The 15,080-nt window shown below is 36.9% G+C and overlaps 1 protein-coding gene across 1 annotated transcript in view; it reads left to right on the plus strand.

Annotated features, from left to right (window-relative positions):
* The window catches only part of LOC139724721 (phospholipid-transporting ATPase ABCA3-like), a 46,507-nt gene extending 39,653 nt beyond the window's left edge, over nucleotides 1–6,854 (plus strand). Inside the window, exons 19-22 of the mRNA XM_071635842.1 lie at nucleotides 3,794–3,981; nucleotides 4,729–4,899; nucleotides 5,569–5,765; nucleotides 6,655–6,854. Of these exons, the coding sequence (XP_071491943.1) occupies nucleotides 3,794–3,981; nucleotides 4,729–4,899; nucleotides 5,569–5,765; nucleotides 6,655–6,854 (756 nt within the window). The remainder of the gene's footprint in view (nucleotides 1–3,793; nucleotides 3,982–4,728; nucleotides 4,900–5,568; nucleotides 5,766–6,654) is intronic.
* The last annotated feature ends 8,226 nt before the right edge of the window (nucleotides 6,855–15,080 follow it).

A 15,080-nucleotide genomic window follows, 5' to 3' on the forward strand; every position in this document is an offset into this window, starting at 1 on the left:
TAGAATGCCCATCTTTTTTAAATTTGTTCTCTGTCGAAATGTCGCGAACACAATCGGGAACGAAGAGTGATCTCGAATTTCTGTCTCCGAGGCAACTTCTTCCAAGTAAGTACGTACAGTGTACGGTAGGCACTAGGCCTACTACCTAGTGCTACTACCACTACTAGTAAGTCGCGCGTGCACGTACTGCGCTGTGGAGTCACTCGCAAACTTCACCCACGCGGCCACGTCACGTCTCACATGGCAGTAAGGGTCCTATTTCTGCAGATTTTTATGCCTCCGCCACGAAGTGGTGCCGGAGGCATTATGTTTTCGGGTTGTCCGTACGTCCGTACGTCCGTCCGCTTTCGTTTACGCGATAACTTGAGTAATATTGACTTGAATTCTACCAAACTTGGTCCAAGTATAAAGTATGATGGGGCAATTAGTTGATGAGATTTTGGGTGAAATCCACCGAAGGTCAAAGGTCAAAGGTCAAGGTCAAATCATGAAATTGTATCCGTTTACGCGATAACTCAAGACTGGATCGAGCAAATTTCACCAAACTTTGTCGGAGGATGATGTATGATAGGACAATTACTTGATTAGTTTTTTAGTGAAATCGGACTGAGGTCAAAGGTCAAAGATCAAGGTCAAATCCTGAAATTTATCTGTTTACGTGATAACTCAAAACTGGATGAAGCAGCTTTTACCAAACTTGGTCCAAGGATGATGTATGATGGGACAATTAGTTGAGTAGATTTTAGTGACATTGGCAAGAGGTCAAAGGTCAAAAGGTCAAGGTCAAATGCTGAAAATGTTGCTATTTCCCCAATATCTATGCAATGCCCTACGGTATTTTCTTGAAACTTGGTGTAGACATGTACTACTGCATAAAGATTCTCCAGAGAGTTTCATGTCAGAAGGTCAAAGGTCAAAAGGTCAAAGGTTAGGTGAAAATGTTGTAATATCACTTTTCTCACAAATGGTTCAATGTATCTTCATGGAACTTGGTACATACGCATGTACTGACTTGCAGAGATTATCTAGGGAATTTAGGGGTCATAGGTCAATAGTCATAGGGTCAAAGGTCAAGGTCAACTCTTCAATATTTTATTATTTCCCTCATACACTAGTATATGAAATGCTTGCATTTTATTATTAGTTTTCTTATTTAATATCTACATGCATTACCTAATGGAGATTCTCCAGGAAATTTCCAGCCAGAATGTCAAAGGTCAAAGGTTAAGGGTCAAAGGCCAGGTTTCAATGCCGCCCCCCCCCCAAAAAAAAAAAAAAAAAAAAAAAAAAAATCTGTTTTGAATGAATGAATGAATGAATTACTTTATTGTCCATAAAGGAAATTCTCTTTTCACTGGTTTTTTTACATGTAGTCCACATAGTGAACAAGACAAAAAATTACAATTACATATTACAAATTGACAAATTCATCATAGTTCAAAGGTACATATTGCATAACATATAATTCTGCTTGCCCAATGTATACATAAGGATAGCATATGAAATAGACCAAGTATGGATAATATACAACTGTCTTGTAAATCAATTTTAACCAAAAATTCTGTATCATATAAGTCATAAAAAGAAAACTTTCAATAATTGCTCATATAATGTTTTAATTTAAAGAAAAAAAACAACAATATAATATGATCTTTAATTACAACATGTGAGTTTAAGTTACGAAAATATATATATACATGGTGAGATGTATGTGTGTGCAATAGCATTTGAGAGTAATATGAGACATAGTGTGAGTAAGGGTGGTATGTATTTTGTATGTGTGAGTGTGTGTATGGGTGCGCGTGTGTGTGTGTGTTTGTGTGAGTAAATTCTTCTTACACACAAATATTTCAAAATTACGTCATCAATGTAATGTTACATCAATGTTACATCTGATACACCAAAAAAACTCTAATTACACTCTTTCTTCATACATTTGTACCTTGGAAATTACTTAATGCATTAAACTTATAAAAGGGTCTGTCAGAATTCAATTCCCCAAATATGTGTACCTGCACTCTTCGACAATTATAGCAAACCCAGTTCAAGGAAAGTGAACATTCAAGTCATTTCTGACAAACCTGTCATATTTTTATTTTTTTACCAGTTATGTGAAACTGTCATGGATCACACATTGTGAAGACATTGTACTATACCCCTATTGGGAGAATCATGCATTATGGCGGAGGCATCAGTCGCCATAGCGACATTTCTAGTTTTCATTTATTGTCGTGCGAACAACACATGGCAGCTTCGCAGCAACAACCAATAGTCGTATTAACAGCAATTTCTTAAGAATGGAGAAATTTCAAACCATATTAAAGCTGTAATTCAAGTCGAGAAAACCGGAAGTACACGTAGAATACAGTCGGTTGTGTGTGTAAATAGCATTAGTCACGTATCATGCGCGTACGAACGGAAGTGACTTTGCTACCGGACTATCCCATAATGCACCGTAAATGACGCTTAAATCAACATCCGGGTACTTTTTACGTCATTGGCGATAGCGAGAATTAATAACGCACTTTCTTGTTCGGAACAATGTCACGGACAAATTTCATCGAAAAACAATGAAAAACATAAAGTCGAAAAAACAAAGAAATACATAAGAAATTCAAAAAACAATAAAATACTTAGGAAATTTATTCTGATTGTGCAATTTTTTTCTCTTACATTTGCTAAGGACACTAAAAAGAATATTTTCACATAAAATGTACCTGTTTTATTTTATTAGCTTTATTTAATGATTTATACCAAATTGTCTGATTTCATGCATAATTATGCATAAATTAGCATAATTTTGTGTAAGTGATAATTTTTGAAAAAATTAACTTCATGGTACTTTAGATTACATCATAGGCAATGCGTGTGCCAATTTTCGTCGCGATCGCGCGGTCAACGGCCGAGATCCAGAGAGGGGGGGGGGGGGGGGGCCTGGGAGGCACCCCCTCCCCCGGCTCTATCATCTACCTAAATAGCCCGGCCTAGTTAGGGTTAAATTATCTTTGTTTTTTCACACACAAAATTACAATGTGCAAGTGTATGCATAGACTATGCAATGCCCTTTATCTCGGGAAACTTAGATGCAGTGTGTTTGGTGGAAAACTGTACTGTGACGTGATGTCTCATGCACTAAAATACGCGCTTGTGACAAGAATGGTGCGCGCAAATATCACCATGGCAGCATGATATAGTTTTTTTACTATTTCCCTAGGGAAATAGTTGGACTAAGATTTTCATGGTATAATGTGTTAGCCACTTTCAGTGCCCTCGACCTATCAGAGGACAAGATATCAATTTGTGAGGGACATAATACAGAATAGTGTCAATCAGGAGACTGCAAGCTCAGATTTGTACCTGAAGATTGCTGCCATGCACTATTTGGTGAACTCAGTTCATTGCAATTGCCTTCCATTATTGACCTGAGAAAGAGAAACAGTCACTGTCAGACCTTTTGCTTTGACAATCAGGTATAAAGAGGTCTAACTGGTGCAAGTTCCTTGTGCATAAATTCGTATCTTGTTCAGTCCTGTACAGTGTTAAATAATTTGTAATATTTGATCATGATAGGGCTATATATGAGTTGCTACTTGCAATGTAATGACAGAAAATGGCTGACTGCACAAAGAGAAGTAGGCTTTAGGTTTGCAGAAATTAACAGACAGCATTGACCATTCAGTGTTATTAAGACCAGGGCAAGAGCTGTTTGGCAAAAGATTTGTACAATGTCTGTTGACTCTTGTGGATTTTTCTATTGTACATAAATATATTTTTGCATGTATTCATTTCCTAGGTCCAGCAGCGTGTGGGTTACTGCCCACAGTCAGATGCCCTCATTGACCAGATGACCTGTGAGGAGACGCTAGTCATGTTTGGCCGGCTGAGGGGGATGCCGGAGAGACAGATCCCGCCACAGGTCCACAAGCTGCTGCACATCTTCAACCTGGAGCCCCACGCAAACAAGCAGGCTAAGAACCTCAGGTGAGACCAGCAAAAAGAAAAGGATTGAAAGATTCATGAGAGAGAGAGAGAGGAGCTTATGGCCCATTTTTGTATTGGCTGCCTCTCTGCAGTCTTGTGAATTTCAAACGGGAACCTTTTTGCTGCAGTTTGGCTGGAACAGATGTAAAGTTATGACTCACATGAGAAACACTGAAATAGTAGATTTGTGATCAGCATGTCTCATGTATTTGATAAAGGAAAGATTATGATTGTGAAACTGATATTTTCTCCATAACTACGCCCACTGAGGTGCAATTTGCAAAGAAACACACAGTGAGGGTTATGAACAGTGAAGAAACACTTAGGTATTAGCCTTTTCAAAACTGTGAAATCTCTTATGGAAAGCTAGGTAGAAAATATAGTCATCGTCGAGCACATGCTCTTCAGATGCATTGAAAATCCATGGAACCATGTGAGTTTCAAAAAGGGGTCTCCCGCCCCATGAGACACTTTTGTCAAGGGGCATAAAATTCATTTGAAGTTATTTAGAACTCATTTGTGAGAATTGCATTTGTAAAGTAAAATGTTGACTTTTTCCCTTTGAATGTTGTTTACTACTGTGAATTAAAAATGCATTTTTGGAGAAAATGTTTTGATGGATTATTCAGTATTTACAGGCTAGATGATGCAAATTCTATTTGTGATTACATAGTTAGTAGAAAGCCTATGTAAATCAAGCGCATACTGCAATAATTGGTGCCAAATTTATCTCGATGTGGTTTGTAGTGGGGGCAACAAGCGCAAGTTGAGTACAGCCATCGCCCTGATTGGCAATCCTCCCATTGTCTTCCTGGACGAGCCCTCTACCGGTATGGATCCTGTCACCCGGAGACTGTTGTGGGACGCCCTCTGTAGAGTGCGAGATGAAGGGAGGTGCATTATTCTCACATCACACAGGTGAGCTCTCACGTATAAGTAAGCCTGGATAACATGAGTTGAATGTGTAGTATGCTCCCAATATCCAGGCTATCAGTCAACACAAGGTATGTTTCTATCAAGCACAATTCATTTCTTGAGCCAGTCTATATTTTATTCTTGCATAGATTGATGAGCAGCTGTACTGTGACTTTATTTTGAATGTGTTTTTGAAATCATGAGCAAATTCATACAGTTTGTCATCAAGGAACCTCATGTATGGAGAGTCTAATGCTTACTTTTGACTTTTGCACAGGCAATTTTCTGACATATATTAGAGTTTTTATATCAGCAACCTTAGTCCTGCCAGGTATGTAATCTTGCATTGGCTAGAGCTATTTCAAGTACCCAGGTATTCAGCTGAGGGCATTTTTTTCGTTTTAGAGATATAAATGGAACTGAGTTGTCAGGTTGTAAGTACCTTGTTGCAAACCAACTTTGATCATGAACTATTATAACAGAAATAGCAGAAACAATCACAGAAGATAATATATATGCTGGAATTGTGCAATTCACAAGAAGAGGTAAGAGCTCTTCCACGTGGTCACTCTAATCTACCTTTGGGAACTTGATCTGTAGAGTTGATTACCAGTAGGTAAATGATTTACCCCATTGTTCCCCCCCCCCCCCCCACCCCCATCACTCTGGCAGCATGGAGGAGTGTGAGGCCCTCTGCACTAGACTAGCCATCATGGTCAACGGCAGCATCAAGTGTCTGGGCTCCACCCAGCACCTCAAGAGCCGCTTCGGCCAAGGGTACACTCTGCTGGCCAAGGTCCTACCGCCCCGGGACGGCAGTGTTCCCAACCTACAGCCCCTCAAGGAGTTCATCTTGCAGGAGTTCCCAGGTCAGTGTCTGATCAATCGAATGTTGTTCTTCTTCTTTTCTTTTAACCTGTTGAAGACTAGTCCTAAGAATACTTTGGCAGGCATCTGTGGGAAATGTATGTTGTAACAAAGTCAACCTGTCCTCAACAGGTTAATTTGTCTTTGTGATCGTGGCATCTCTGTATCATGTAAATGCAATTTAACGAAGGAGCGTGTGAATTATCATGGATAGTAACAAGCAGTGGTAGATTTTTAATTTCATTTAGTTCGGACAATGGATTATTCAGTTTTGAAGTACACTGTATAGTATATCAACCAGTTCTAGCTACTCAAGTTTTGTGTGTCTCCAGACACTATTTCATGGTAAAAACAGATAATTTGAACTCAGGAAATGGATTTATGGAACAGAGTTGCTCTTTGCATCTCACTCATATAGTTAATGTTTACTCAAGAGTAAATGATTTATATTTATTTGCACATCTGTTGGAAGTTGTGATGTAGCCTTGTATTTATTTTGGGACCATTACCCATCAAGCCCAGTAGGCTTTCTTTATTCCCTATGATAGATGCATTTGTACGTTTAAATCCTGATTATGAAACGATGATGATTTTTACAATTTATTCCCCTTATATGATTATGAAACGGTGATGATTTTTACAATTGTATGTAAGTATTGAAATACATGAAGTGCAAAAAAAAATGTAAAACTAGTTTTCAAAGTGAGTTTTCTACATATATATAAATGAAGAGGTGAATATGAAAATTTAGTGGGTATTCATGAGCCTTCCCTCCAAAAGAAGTAAAGACTACCCCACGTGTTGAGGTGTGGTAAGTGCTGAAATGAATTGATTGACAAGTTTCTCTAATATGTGTACACTTTTGATTTTTCTATTAACAAACAAAAACAGGGAGCAAGCTGAAAGATGAGCACCAGGGCATGGTCCACTACCACATCACCGACCCCGCCCTGACCTGGGCCCGAATCTTCGGGACCATGGAGAAGGCCAAGGCTACGTTCGGCATCGAGGACTACTCGGTCAGCCAGACCACTCTGGAGCAGGTCTTCGTCAACTTTGCTCGGCTGCAGAGAGAAGATGAGAATCTATGATGACCGTCTCATTCCCACACTTCTTGTGAGGATTTGTGAAAGAGTCTGCAGTGTGTGCAGAGTCTCCTCATTTTGCTTGACGTGGACAAAGAAAACGTCTAGCGTGGAATGCTGCTATGTAACAATACCAATGGCAGTCTTGATTTTAATGTTTAGCAAAAGTCAAAGTAATCATAGGTGTTATAAAGTGCCAACTTGCAGAGCGAAGTGGAGTCGCTGCAAAGTCCTGAACATTGTAGAGGATAATGATGCAAAAGGGAGAGGTCATGCGGTGCTCTATTAAAGGCACTTCACACATAGTACATTAGCCCTGTGCTATGATTAGTATGTAAGCATTTGTGATATGCTCTCGGTAAGTGTATGGATGCACAATCTGAGGTTCTTTTTATGCTTTGCCATTTTATACAGTGTATATATGTATGTGAAATATATTGGAGATTGTCTGTGATGGAAAAGTTTTATGTTTTGTTTTTTTTTCTCTAAATATGCACATTATGTGCGCTGGTAGCACCATTTGACGAACTACGCTGTGGTAAAGCAATGGCTACCTGATAGAATGAAACTGAAATAGATGGGAATGACCGCTACGTAGTGTTGATGCTGGACATTATTGAGGCTTGGAGAGGGGGAGGGGAGAGGATATTAGTGATATGATAAAGGGTGTGGAGGCAGGAGATTGTGTGTGTGAGTCACAGGCAAGTGACCTACGACAGTACTTTGGGAAATTGCTGTATATGCTGTATATTTCGCGAATATAAAACTTTGTGCATCGGGATTTGTGAGACAATTTCGTGAGCGGTTGAATTTGCGACCTAGACCTTTACTGTTGGAATGAGAAAGTTAGTACATTGAAACGGCACAGATTTTTCCTTCTTAATTCTACACTAGCTAACAGCAAATAATGATTGTGGTATCTTGTTATAGTAGAAATAAAGCATGAATAAGCATCTCATCTGCAGGATTGGACAAACACTTTCTTATAAAACTTAAATTGATAAACGTAATTGATATCTGTTATTCAGATACTGACATTCTGTTGAACATGTGTGAGTAAGTGAACCAACTTATATCAATATGAATATATGAATCATATATTTCCCCTTGGGCAGTATGTTTTTAGATTCATGTTGTGGTTTTAACTTGTCAAAACTCTTGGTAAACTTGTTTGTAATATATTTTCATGTTCATCATGAAGTAGGGTTGCCATTAGCCACCTTCAATGTGACATACAACACATTTTTGCAAGTTTTTTTTTAATTTTGTGAATATTGGTTGACGCGCGAAATTCATGGAAATAGAAACACAGCGATATATGCGGCATATACAGTATTTCACGTCAGATTTTACCTGCTAGTGAAGCAGATTTATGAGGAGAGCTTGTACAAACAGTGTCTGATCTGTCAATTATTCTTGGCTGTAGTACAAGTGGCAAACTGTACAAAAGGAACGTTTACTTTTCTTTGAGACACGATTGCGTTGTGCTCACCAGAGACAGGAGTGAAGACACGCCGGGGAAGGATGTGAGTGTAGAAGAGATGACTCAAAAATTCAGATTAGTAATGCCTGTTGCGTAGAAAGTGGCTTTTGCGACTCGAGAGGGTGTATGTTAGAGCTCCAATCGATCACCTGTGTGATTACACTGTTTGCATCGCATTGTTGGATACCATATGCATGCAGTCCGTTAACCACAAATCAAGAACTGCACCAGTATCCTCAACGCGTTTTATGGCATACCATTATTGTAACCTGCAAAATGCACATGATGTTCTTGAATACATACATTGGTGTTTCAACTGAACAGTGGAGGATTGTAATAGGTGTTTATTTTGAGTACAATGTGCTTAGTTAATTAGTTATCTTACACATACGGCTTATGGTGTGCAGTCCAGTGTTGTATGCAAAGTGGGCAAAGATCGGCAAAAATGGTGAGCAACCATTAACCATTTTCCAACCATTAACCAAGGAAGTGCTGTGTAGTCCACAAAGTGACCGTGAAATGGAAAAAAAATAGTCCTTGTACTCTCTTTTAAGACGACATTCAGATGATGTTTATGCACACTGCGAAAGAGGTGGAAAAAATAAGGAGATATAACACGAGAATGATGACAATAATGTAGATGAATTGATTTAAATGCATGAAATCATCATGGTTTTTGTTGCTAGATTTAGGAATTTGACATTTGATGTAATTACATAATTTTCTAGCATCTAATGCCATAGTCCTATTAACTTTGGGGAGGTGTGGACCAGTTAGGAATCAGGGCTGCTACATGTTGTGTTGTGACTGCTACATATAATGACAATCATGACAATTTTTGTCTTTCTTTTGTATGAAGCTTGTTCAGGTTTATACCTGTATTAGTGCTTTCAGTAGTCTGCCAAAGTTCAATTGTTGTTTGCTGTCTGTAGTCAGTTTTGTCAATCATGAATTTTTTGTTTGTTTGTTTGTTTTTTAGCACACTGTATTTCTTCCCGTTACTATGCCATGTGTCTATCATAATTTAGGGTATGTGACATCTGTATATTACGACTTTGAATGAACACTCTTAGAGATAATGATGAACTTATCACAGTGATATAGTAATACTGGACTTGACATGATGTCATGAAATAGGAAGGGGTTTTATTCGTACAGGGAGAGATTCATCTTTATATTCTGTTTGATAGAGATAACAATTAAATTATTGCATAGTTTGATTATTCCATGTTTATTGAAAGAAATGTTCTGTGGCTTTGATCATTGATGGAAACATGTTCTGTCGACAAATATGATTTGAAAAAAAAAAGGAATTTCTTATAAATGCTGTCATTTAACAAATAACAAATTTATATCTGAAACATTTTGTTATTTCTTCAGAAGTAACATGAATTCTTCACATTTCACCTGTCATTAACAAATGATTGAGAGAAACACTGTACTTTCTCACTTGTGCAATGTCCTTTTTTAATTTTTATTCATTCATTAGTTTTGGTCTGTATTCATAGTCAGGAATAGCAGTTTATAAAAGCACGAGTTTGAGAAATAGCAGCATCAAGGGCATAGAATTAAAATGTCAAGCTTACAATGGGCCATGGACACAATGCTTTGACTAGAATCAGATATATCCAGGGCATCTTAGTCTGGTTTTTGTTTGTTTGTTTGTTTGTTGTCTTTTTTTTTGGGGGGGGGGGGGGTATCTTTTGTGTGCAAGTATCACATTATACACCATGCTATGAAAAAAAGGAAGAAAAAAAGTAAGGGCAAGCATTCCCTGATAAAACTTGTTGAGGTGTATGATCTGAGATCAACAATTTTCATCTATACTGTAAAAGGAAAAAAGATTACTCCCCTGAAGCTGCTTCTGAGACTGATTTTGTCATTTCAACCGGCCAAAGCTGGAAATATCGAATCTTCCATTCTCCAGTACTACCGTTGACACAGGAAACACTTCCTTGGGCAGTTTGGACCACTCACAAACCTCCCCACATCTATTTCTCTCACATTCTCATCTTAACTGGCAATAATTACCGGCACAGCCTCTTCAAAATATGTTTTTTCTCAATCATGTTTGCTGGCAGACTCCAATTTAAGATGTATTCAACAAACCTGTGAAGAGAAAATTACTTTCCTCTTGGTGGTCTGCATGGAAAAATCAATATTTCCCATGTTATTACTTATACTTGTGCCATATAAGAATTGTCTACTGTTAATGTTATCATTGCAAGATCACAATCAGCTCAACTCTTTTACAATTGCAGAATATTTTTGAAATTGCTCTATAGTATAAGATGACTTTATAGAAAAACACCATTCCATAGAATAACATTTTATATGTACAAATATAGAAACTGTAATATACAGATATAAAGGATATAGTTATCAATGATATGGACAGTAATTATCAATGCCTCTGTGGTATGCAGCTGGTCTATGTTCTCATGATATGTATGTTCTCTGAATAACTGAACTTTTTAAAGACTGTGTGATTATCTAGAGAGAAACTAATCATTACATTCATAGCATTTATCTTACCTCTTTGAAGCATAGATTAATGTTTATTATTTTGTTTTGAATGTCTCGAAGAATGTGGGTACTAGGCAGATAGATAGATAGAGAGAGTTAGAGGGAGAGGGAGGGAGAGAGAGAGGGAGAGAAAGATGGTATTTATATCAAGTTCCAATTGATAGGAACTAAGATATTTTTTTTCATTACAGATTTTACTAATGTCTCATTATTTTTTCGTTAACAAAATCATATGGAAATAAAGGAATTCTATGCCCCCTCTGTCTGGTATTTTATGTTAATCCAACTATGGAAAATGCATCAATATAGAATGCATTTTAAGAAATTTGCTTCTCATAAACATCAGATAAAACAAATTTTCGTGGCTAAATAATATTACTGTGACAGGAAATTTGATTTGAATTTGTAATACATTGTAATTTGAGAGCGAGATGTGGAGTTTCATTTTGCTGTTGCTAAAAGAAGTAATAACAAAGAACTTACCTCGCGCAGTGAAATGGCCACATTGGGCCATGTGTTCTGGTGCAATCATGAAAAGGCAATCAAAATACTTGTATTTCAACAAAGTGATCCTCCTTGAATTCTTTAAACTTGGTACAGATAAACTTGCTCATTATCGCTGGCAACTCTACGGGCTAAAATGTCAGTGGAATTGAAAATCTCTTGTTTCTAAGAGGGTTGAAATGTGAGAGAAATATTAGAAGAGATGAGCATTCCACTTTATGTAGGTTAAGGGGTATATAATGGTTTACTTTTTTTTTGGGGGGGGGACATGTTTATGCATCATTGTGACTACTAAAATGTAAATAAGTATTTATGATGAAACTTTCAAGTAGCATGGGCATCTGAGTGCATCTTCACATTTATTTGTAACTAAAGCAAAGGTGAAATTTATATTTTTCCTTCATGATGGAATGGGTAATAAGCAAGACATACACATGTACCGTTTTCAGAGGAATTGATTTAATTTTAACATTCTTTTTTTTTTCTTCTTGTTCATATGGTTTCCTTGACTTCAAGAGGATTTTTTATTTTGATGTGTAATGTTTCTAATGTCCCTTTATTTTTAAAGTGAAGAACCCTGTACTAAGTGTAGAACATAGGTCTTGTGTGTGTGCGTATTTCTATTTTAATACTCATCTCATGCACATAATACATTGTATGCCCAACACACATATAGGACAGAGAACTATGTATAGACTATTTTTATCAATTTTTGGATGTTGTAAATATTTGAGGAATAAGCATTCTCTAATATATGCAAGTACTTTGCTTTGGTGTAATACCAGTGGTGATTTTGGTTTCTTGCTTTAGTAGTGAATGTCACTCAATTTATGACTTGAAAATACATGATAAATTTGTAACGTCTGAAGGTCTCGTTGATTTATGTTGCACAGTGAATTAAATGTTTAACTATTTTTAAAAATAAACAAAGTTGATATTCCTGTATATTTTGAATGTTCGCTGCTTCAATTGATTAAAAGAAGGCAAAACAATTTACTGAGAACATGTCCAAGTCTTTTCTCATGCAGTGGTGCATTCCCCAGTTAAAAGTGGAACATGCTGTGAAGATAGCATATACATACATACATGCCCCCATCATTGGACGGTGTATGTTATGGTACATATAATATATTGGTGTTCATATGTGTCAATTTTCATGTTATTTGTATGAAAGTTGGCATACACATGTGGTTTACTGCGGGTTACCACCCCTGCATGCCTTTCTCCATTAGATAAGTACAGTGTACGAATAATTGCATATGCATTCCATTCCACATTAAATTTGATTTTAATAAATTGAGTAATATCAGACTGACAGAATAGTTGATGGTGCATCTGAGAAAAAAAATTATCCAAGGAAGTTATTGAATTCAAAGTTTTTACCATCCAATTTGCCTGATTTTACTTTATTGAAACTAACTTGAACAGGGTGTGGAATAGCAGTTTAATACAGTTGACTCCCATTATAATGAAGTCCTCGGGACAGGCAGTTTTCTTTCGGTATATCGAAATTTCGTTATAACCGAACAAATAAACAATCAAAATGCATTAACTGGATTATGTTACGGTCCGAATTTATACTTCGTTATAACCGTGTTCGTTATAACGGGAGTGCACTGTAATCAGAGTCACATAAAATGTACAAATATTTGGCACCACACACATTATATACACACACACAAACACACTTTAGGACACACCAACAGAAGTAATACATTTACTCTGCAACACAGTATACAAACTGCTCATTCAAAACACGAATATAATTGAGGTACAATTTTATTATCACTGGTATACTCGTGGAAAGAAGTGCATTTCTGGTCTGCTCTATAGGGCCTATGCTGTCTTTGATTTTTTTAAGGTCAACTAGTTTTGGGGGTTGTTAATCCATTGGGTCTAAGATTAGAATTAAATTGTGATTTCATTATTTTGCTCTGATTTAAAAAAAAAGAATATTGGTATTCAAACATATTGAAAAGGGAAACCTATGTAAACAGGCTTTGAAAATATGGTTGCCTCATTTTGTTGATTATCAAATAACTGATATTCCCCATCTTGTTTCTTGTCACTGGCCTTGGAATAGGAATGTCTGTGGACGTTGTCAGTTCCAAGTCAAATAGCATCAAACTGAAAATGGAAACTAGTTCGTTTGGACGAACATGATCAAATTTGTCACTGGGGTCACTCTTCACTAGCTTCTTCTAATATCCTGTTGATACAATTAGTTTCTGCACATAAAAAGAGGTAACAACTTGCAGATTGGAGACCCCTTGAATCTATCATTAACAATATAGTGGACAACAATGTCAAGCACATGCAGCTTTGTGATTTATGCTGTTATGAGCAGAGTTCCAGAATAACCCATCCATTCTAAATCAAGCTCCCTTAAGAGGTTTCTGCAAGTTTTTCCATTTCCTTTTTTAAACTTGTGTAAAGTAGAATCACATCAAACTTATTTGCATTTCAAGATGATAAAGTACCGGTAGGTAGGCCTTCTCTAATATGGGACAACTATCTACCTACACTTTAGTTCTACATGCACAGTGGCAGTACCAATGGACATTATGTGACACATTTGCTGTCTGGGGGAAAGCACCTTTTTTTTTCTCACATTAATTCGCAGTTTAACACTGGATTTGAAGATAATTATACTTGTCTATATTTTCCCTCGTTCATGATTTTCTTTGGATGTGATCCCATAGCAATTTCCTTTTTTCCCCCCACTTTTCATTTCACTGCAATTTCGTAAAGTTGAACAATAAATCTGAAGTTCAGCAAATTCCACCCCCGTATTGATAAGGGAAAATTAAAGTGTGCAGTTTTCACAAGCCATAAAAGTAAAAATAATTCTTTTAATCAGTCTGCAAAGTGCAGTTTTCACAAGCTATAATAGTAACAAGAATTCTTAATGGGTCTGCATGATGCCACAAGTGTACAAGTTTATGAGTATTTTAATCAATCGCAGTTCTGTATGAGATGTACATGATTACATTTAGTATGACCAGTGGCATACATTATATGATATTCAGATTTATTTGAAGTCTACTGATCATACATGGATAGAAAAACTGTGATTTCCATTCTATTCGGAAGAATCAATACCTGCACATTTCATCTATTATCAATATTTATGGGTTGCACACCCACTGAATTTCTTGGAAACAGAAAAACAAAATAGAATAACCACCAACAAAGTATATAAAATTCAGAGCATCTGGTGGCTTATCAAACAAAAAATAACTATTGTTATCCTGAGTTAGTCATCTAAACACTACACAAGATATAAGTTCCCCAAAAAACAAATCGCTGTAAATTCTGAATGAGGAAACTTTGAGGAAATCTGAATACAGGGGCACGTACATGTAGCTGTATTTCTCGGCTACCTTTCATGTGAAATTCAGTGGATATCACCAGGCCACACTCCAGTGAGCATGCCCTGAAGGCAAAATGGCCGCTTTTGAAGTTCACAAGCCCAATTTAATTTTGATTCAATGATATCGGAACAAATTTCAAATTTCCAGCTTAAGAAGGCATGCAGCGTACAGTTCATGTGCTTCCAATCGTACCACATGACTTGTGCACAAAATTTCACAGTTGAGTGACCATGGGATGAAAGTTGCTCAAAATGACAATCTTAACATGCTTCTCATGGCAAATTTTATCTTAAGAGATATAATTCATATTTTGGAAAGCTAATCAAGACTTTTGCACACAATGTG

The sequence above is a fragment of the Diadema antillarum genome, unplaced genomic scaffold, assembly GCF_040938485.1.
Source record: "Diadema antillarum isolate AM-2024a unplaced genomic scaffold, OU_Dant_1.0 scf00000226, whole genome shotgun sequence".
Classification (NCBI taxonomy): domain Eukaryota; kingdom Metazoa; phylum Echinodermata; class Echinoidea; order Diadematoida; family Diadematidae; genus Diadema; species Diadema antillarum.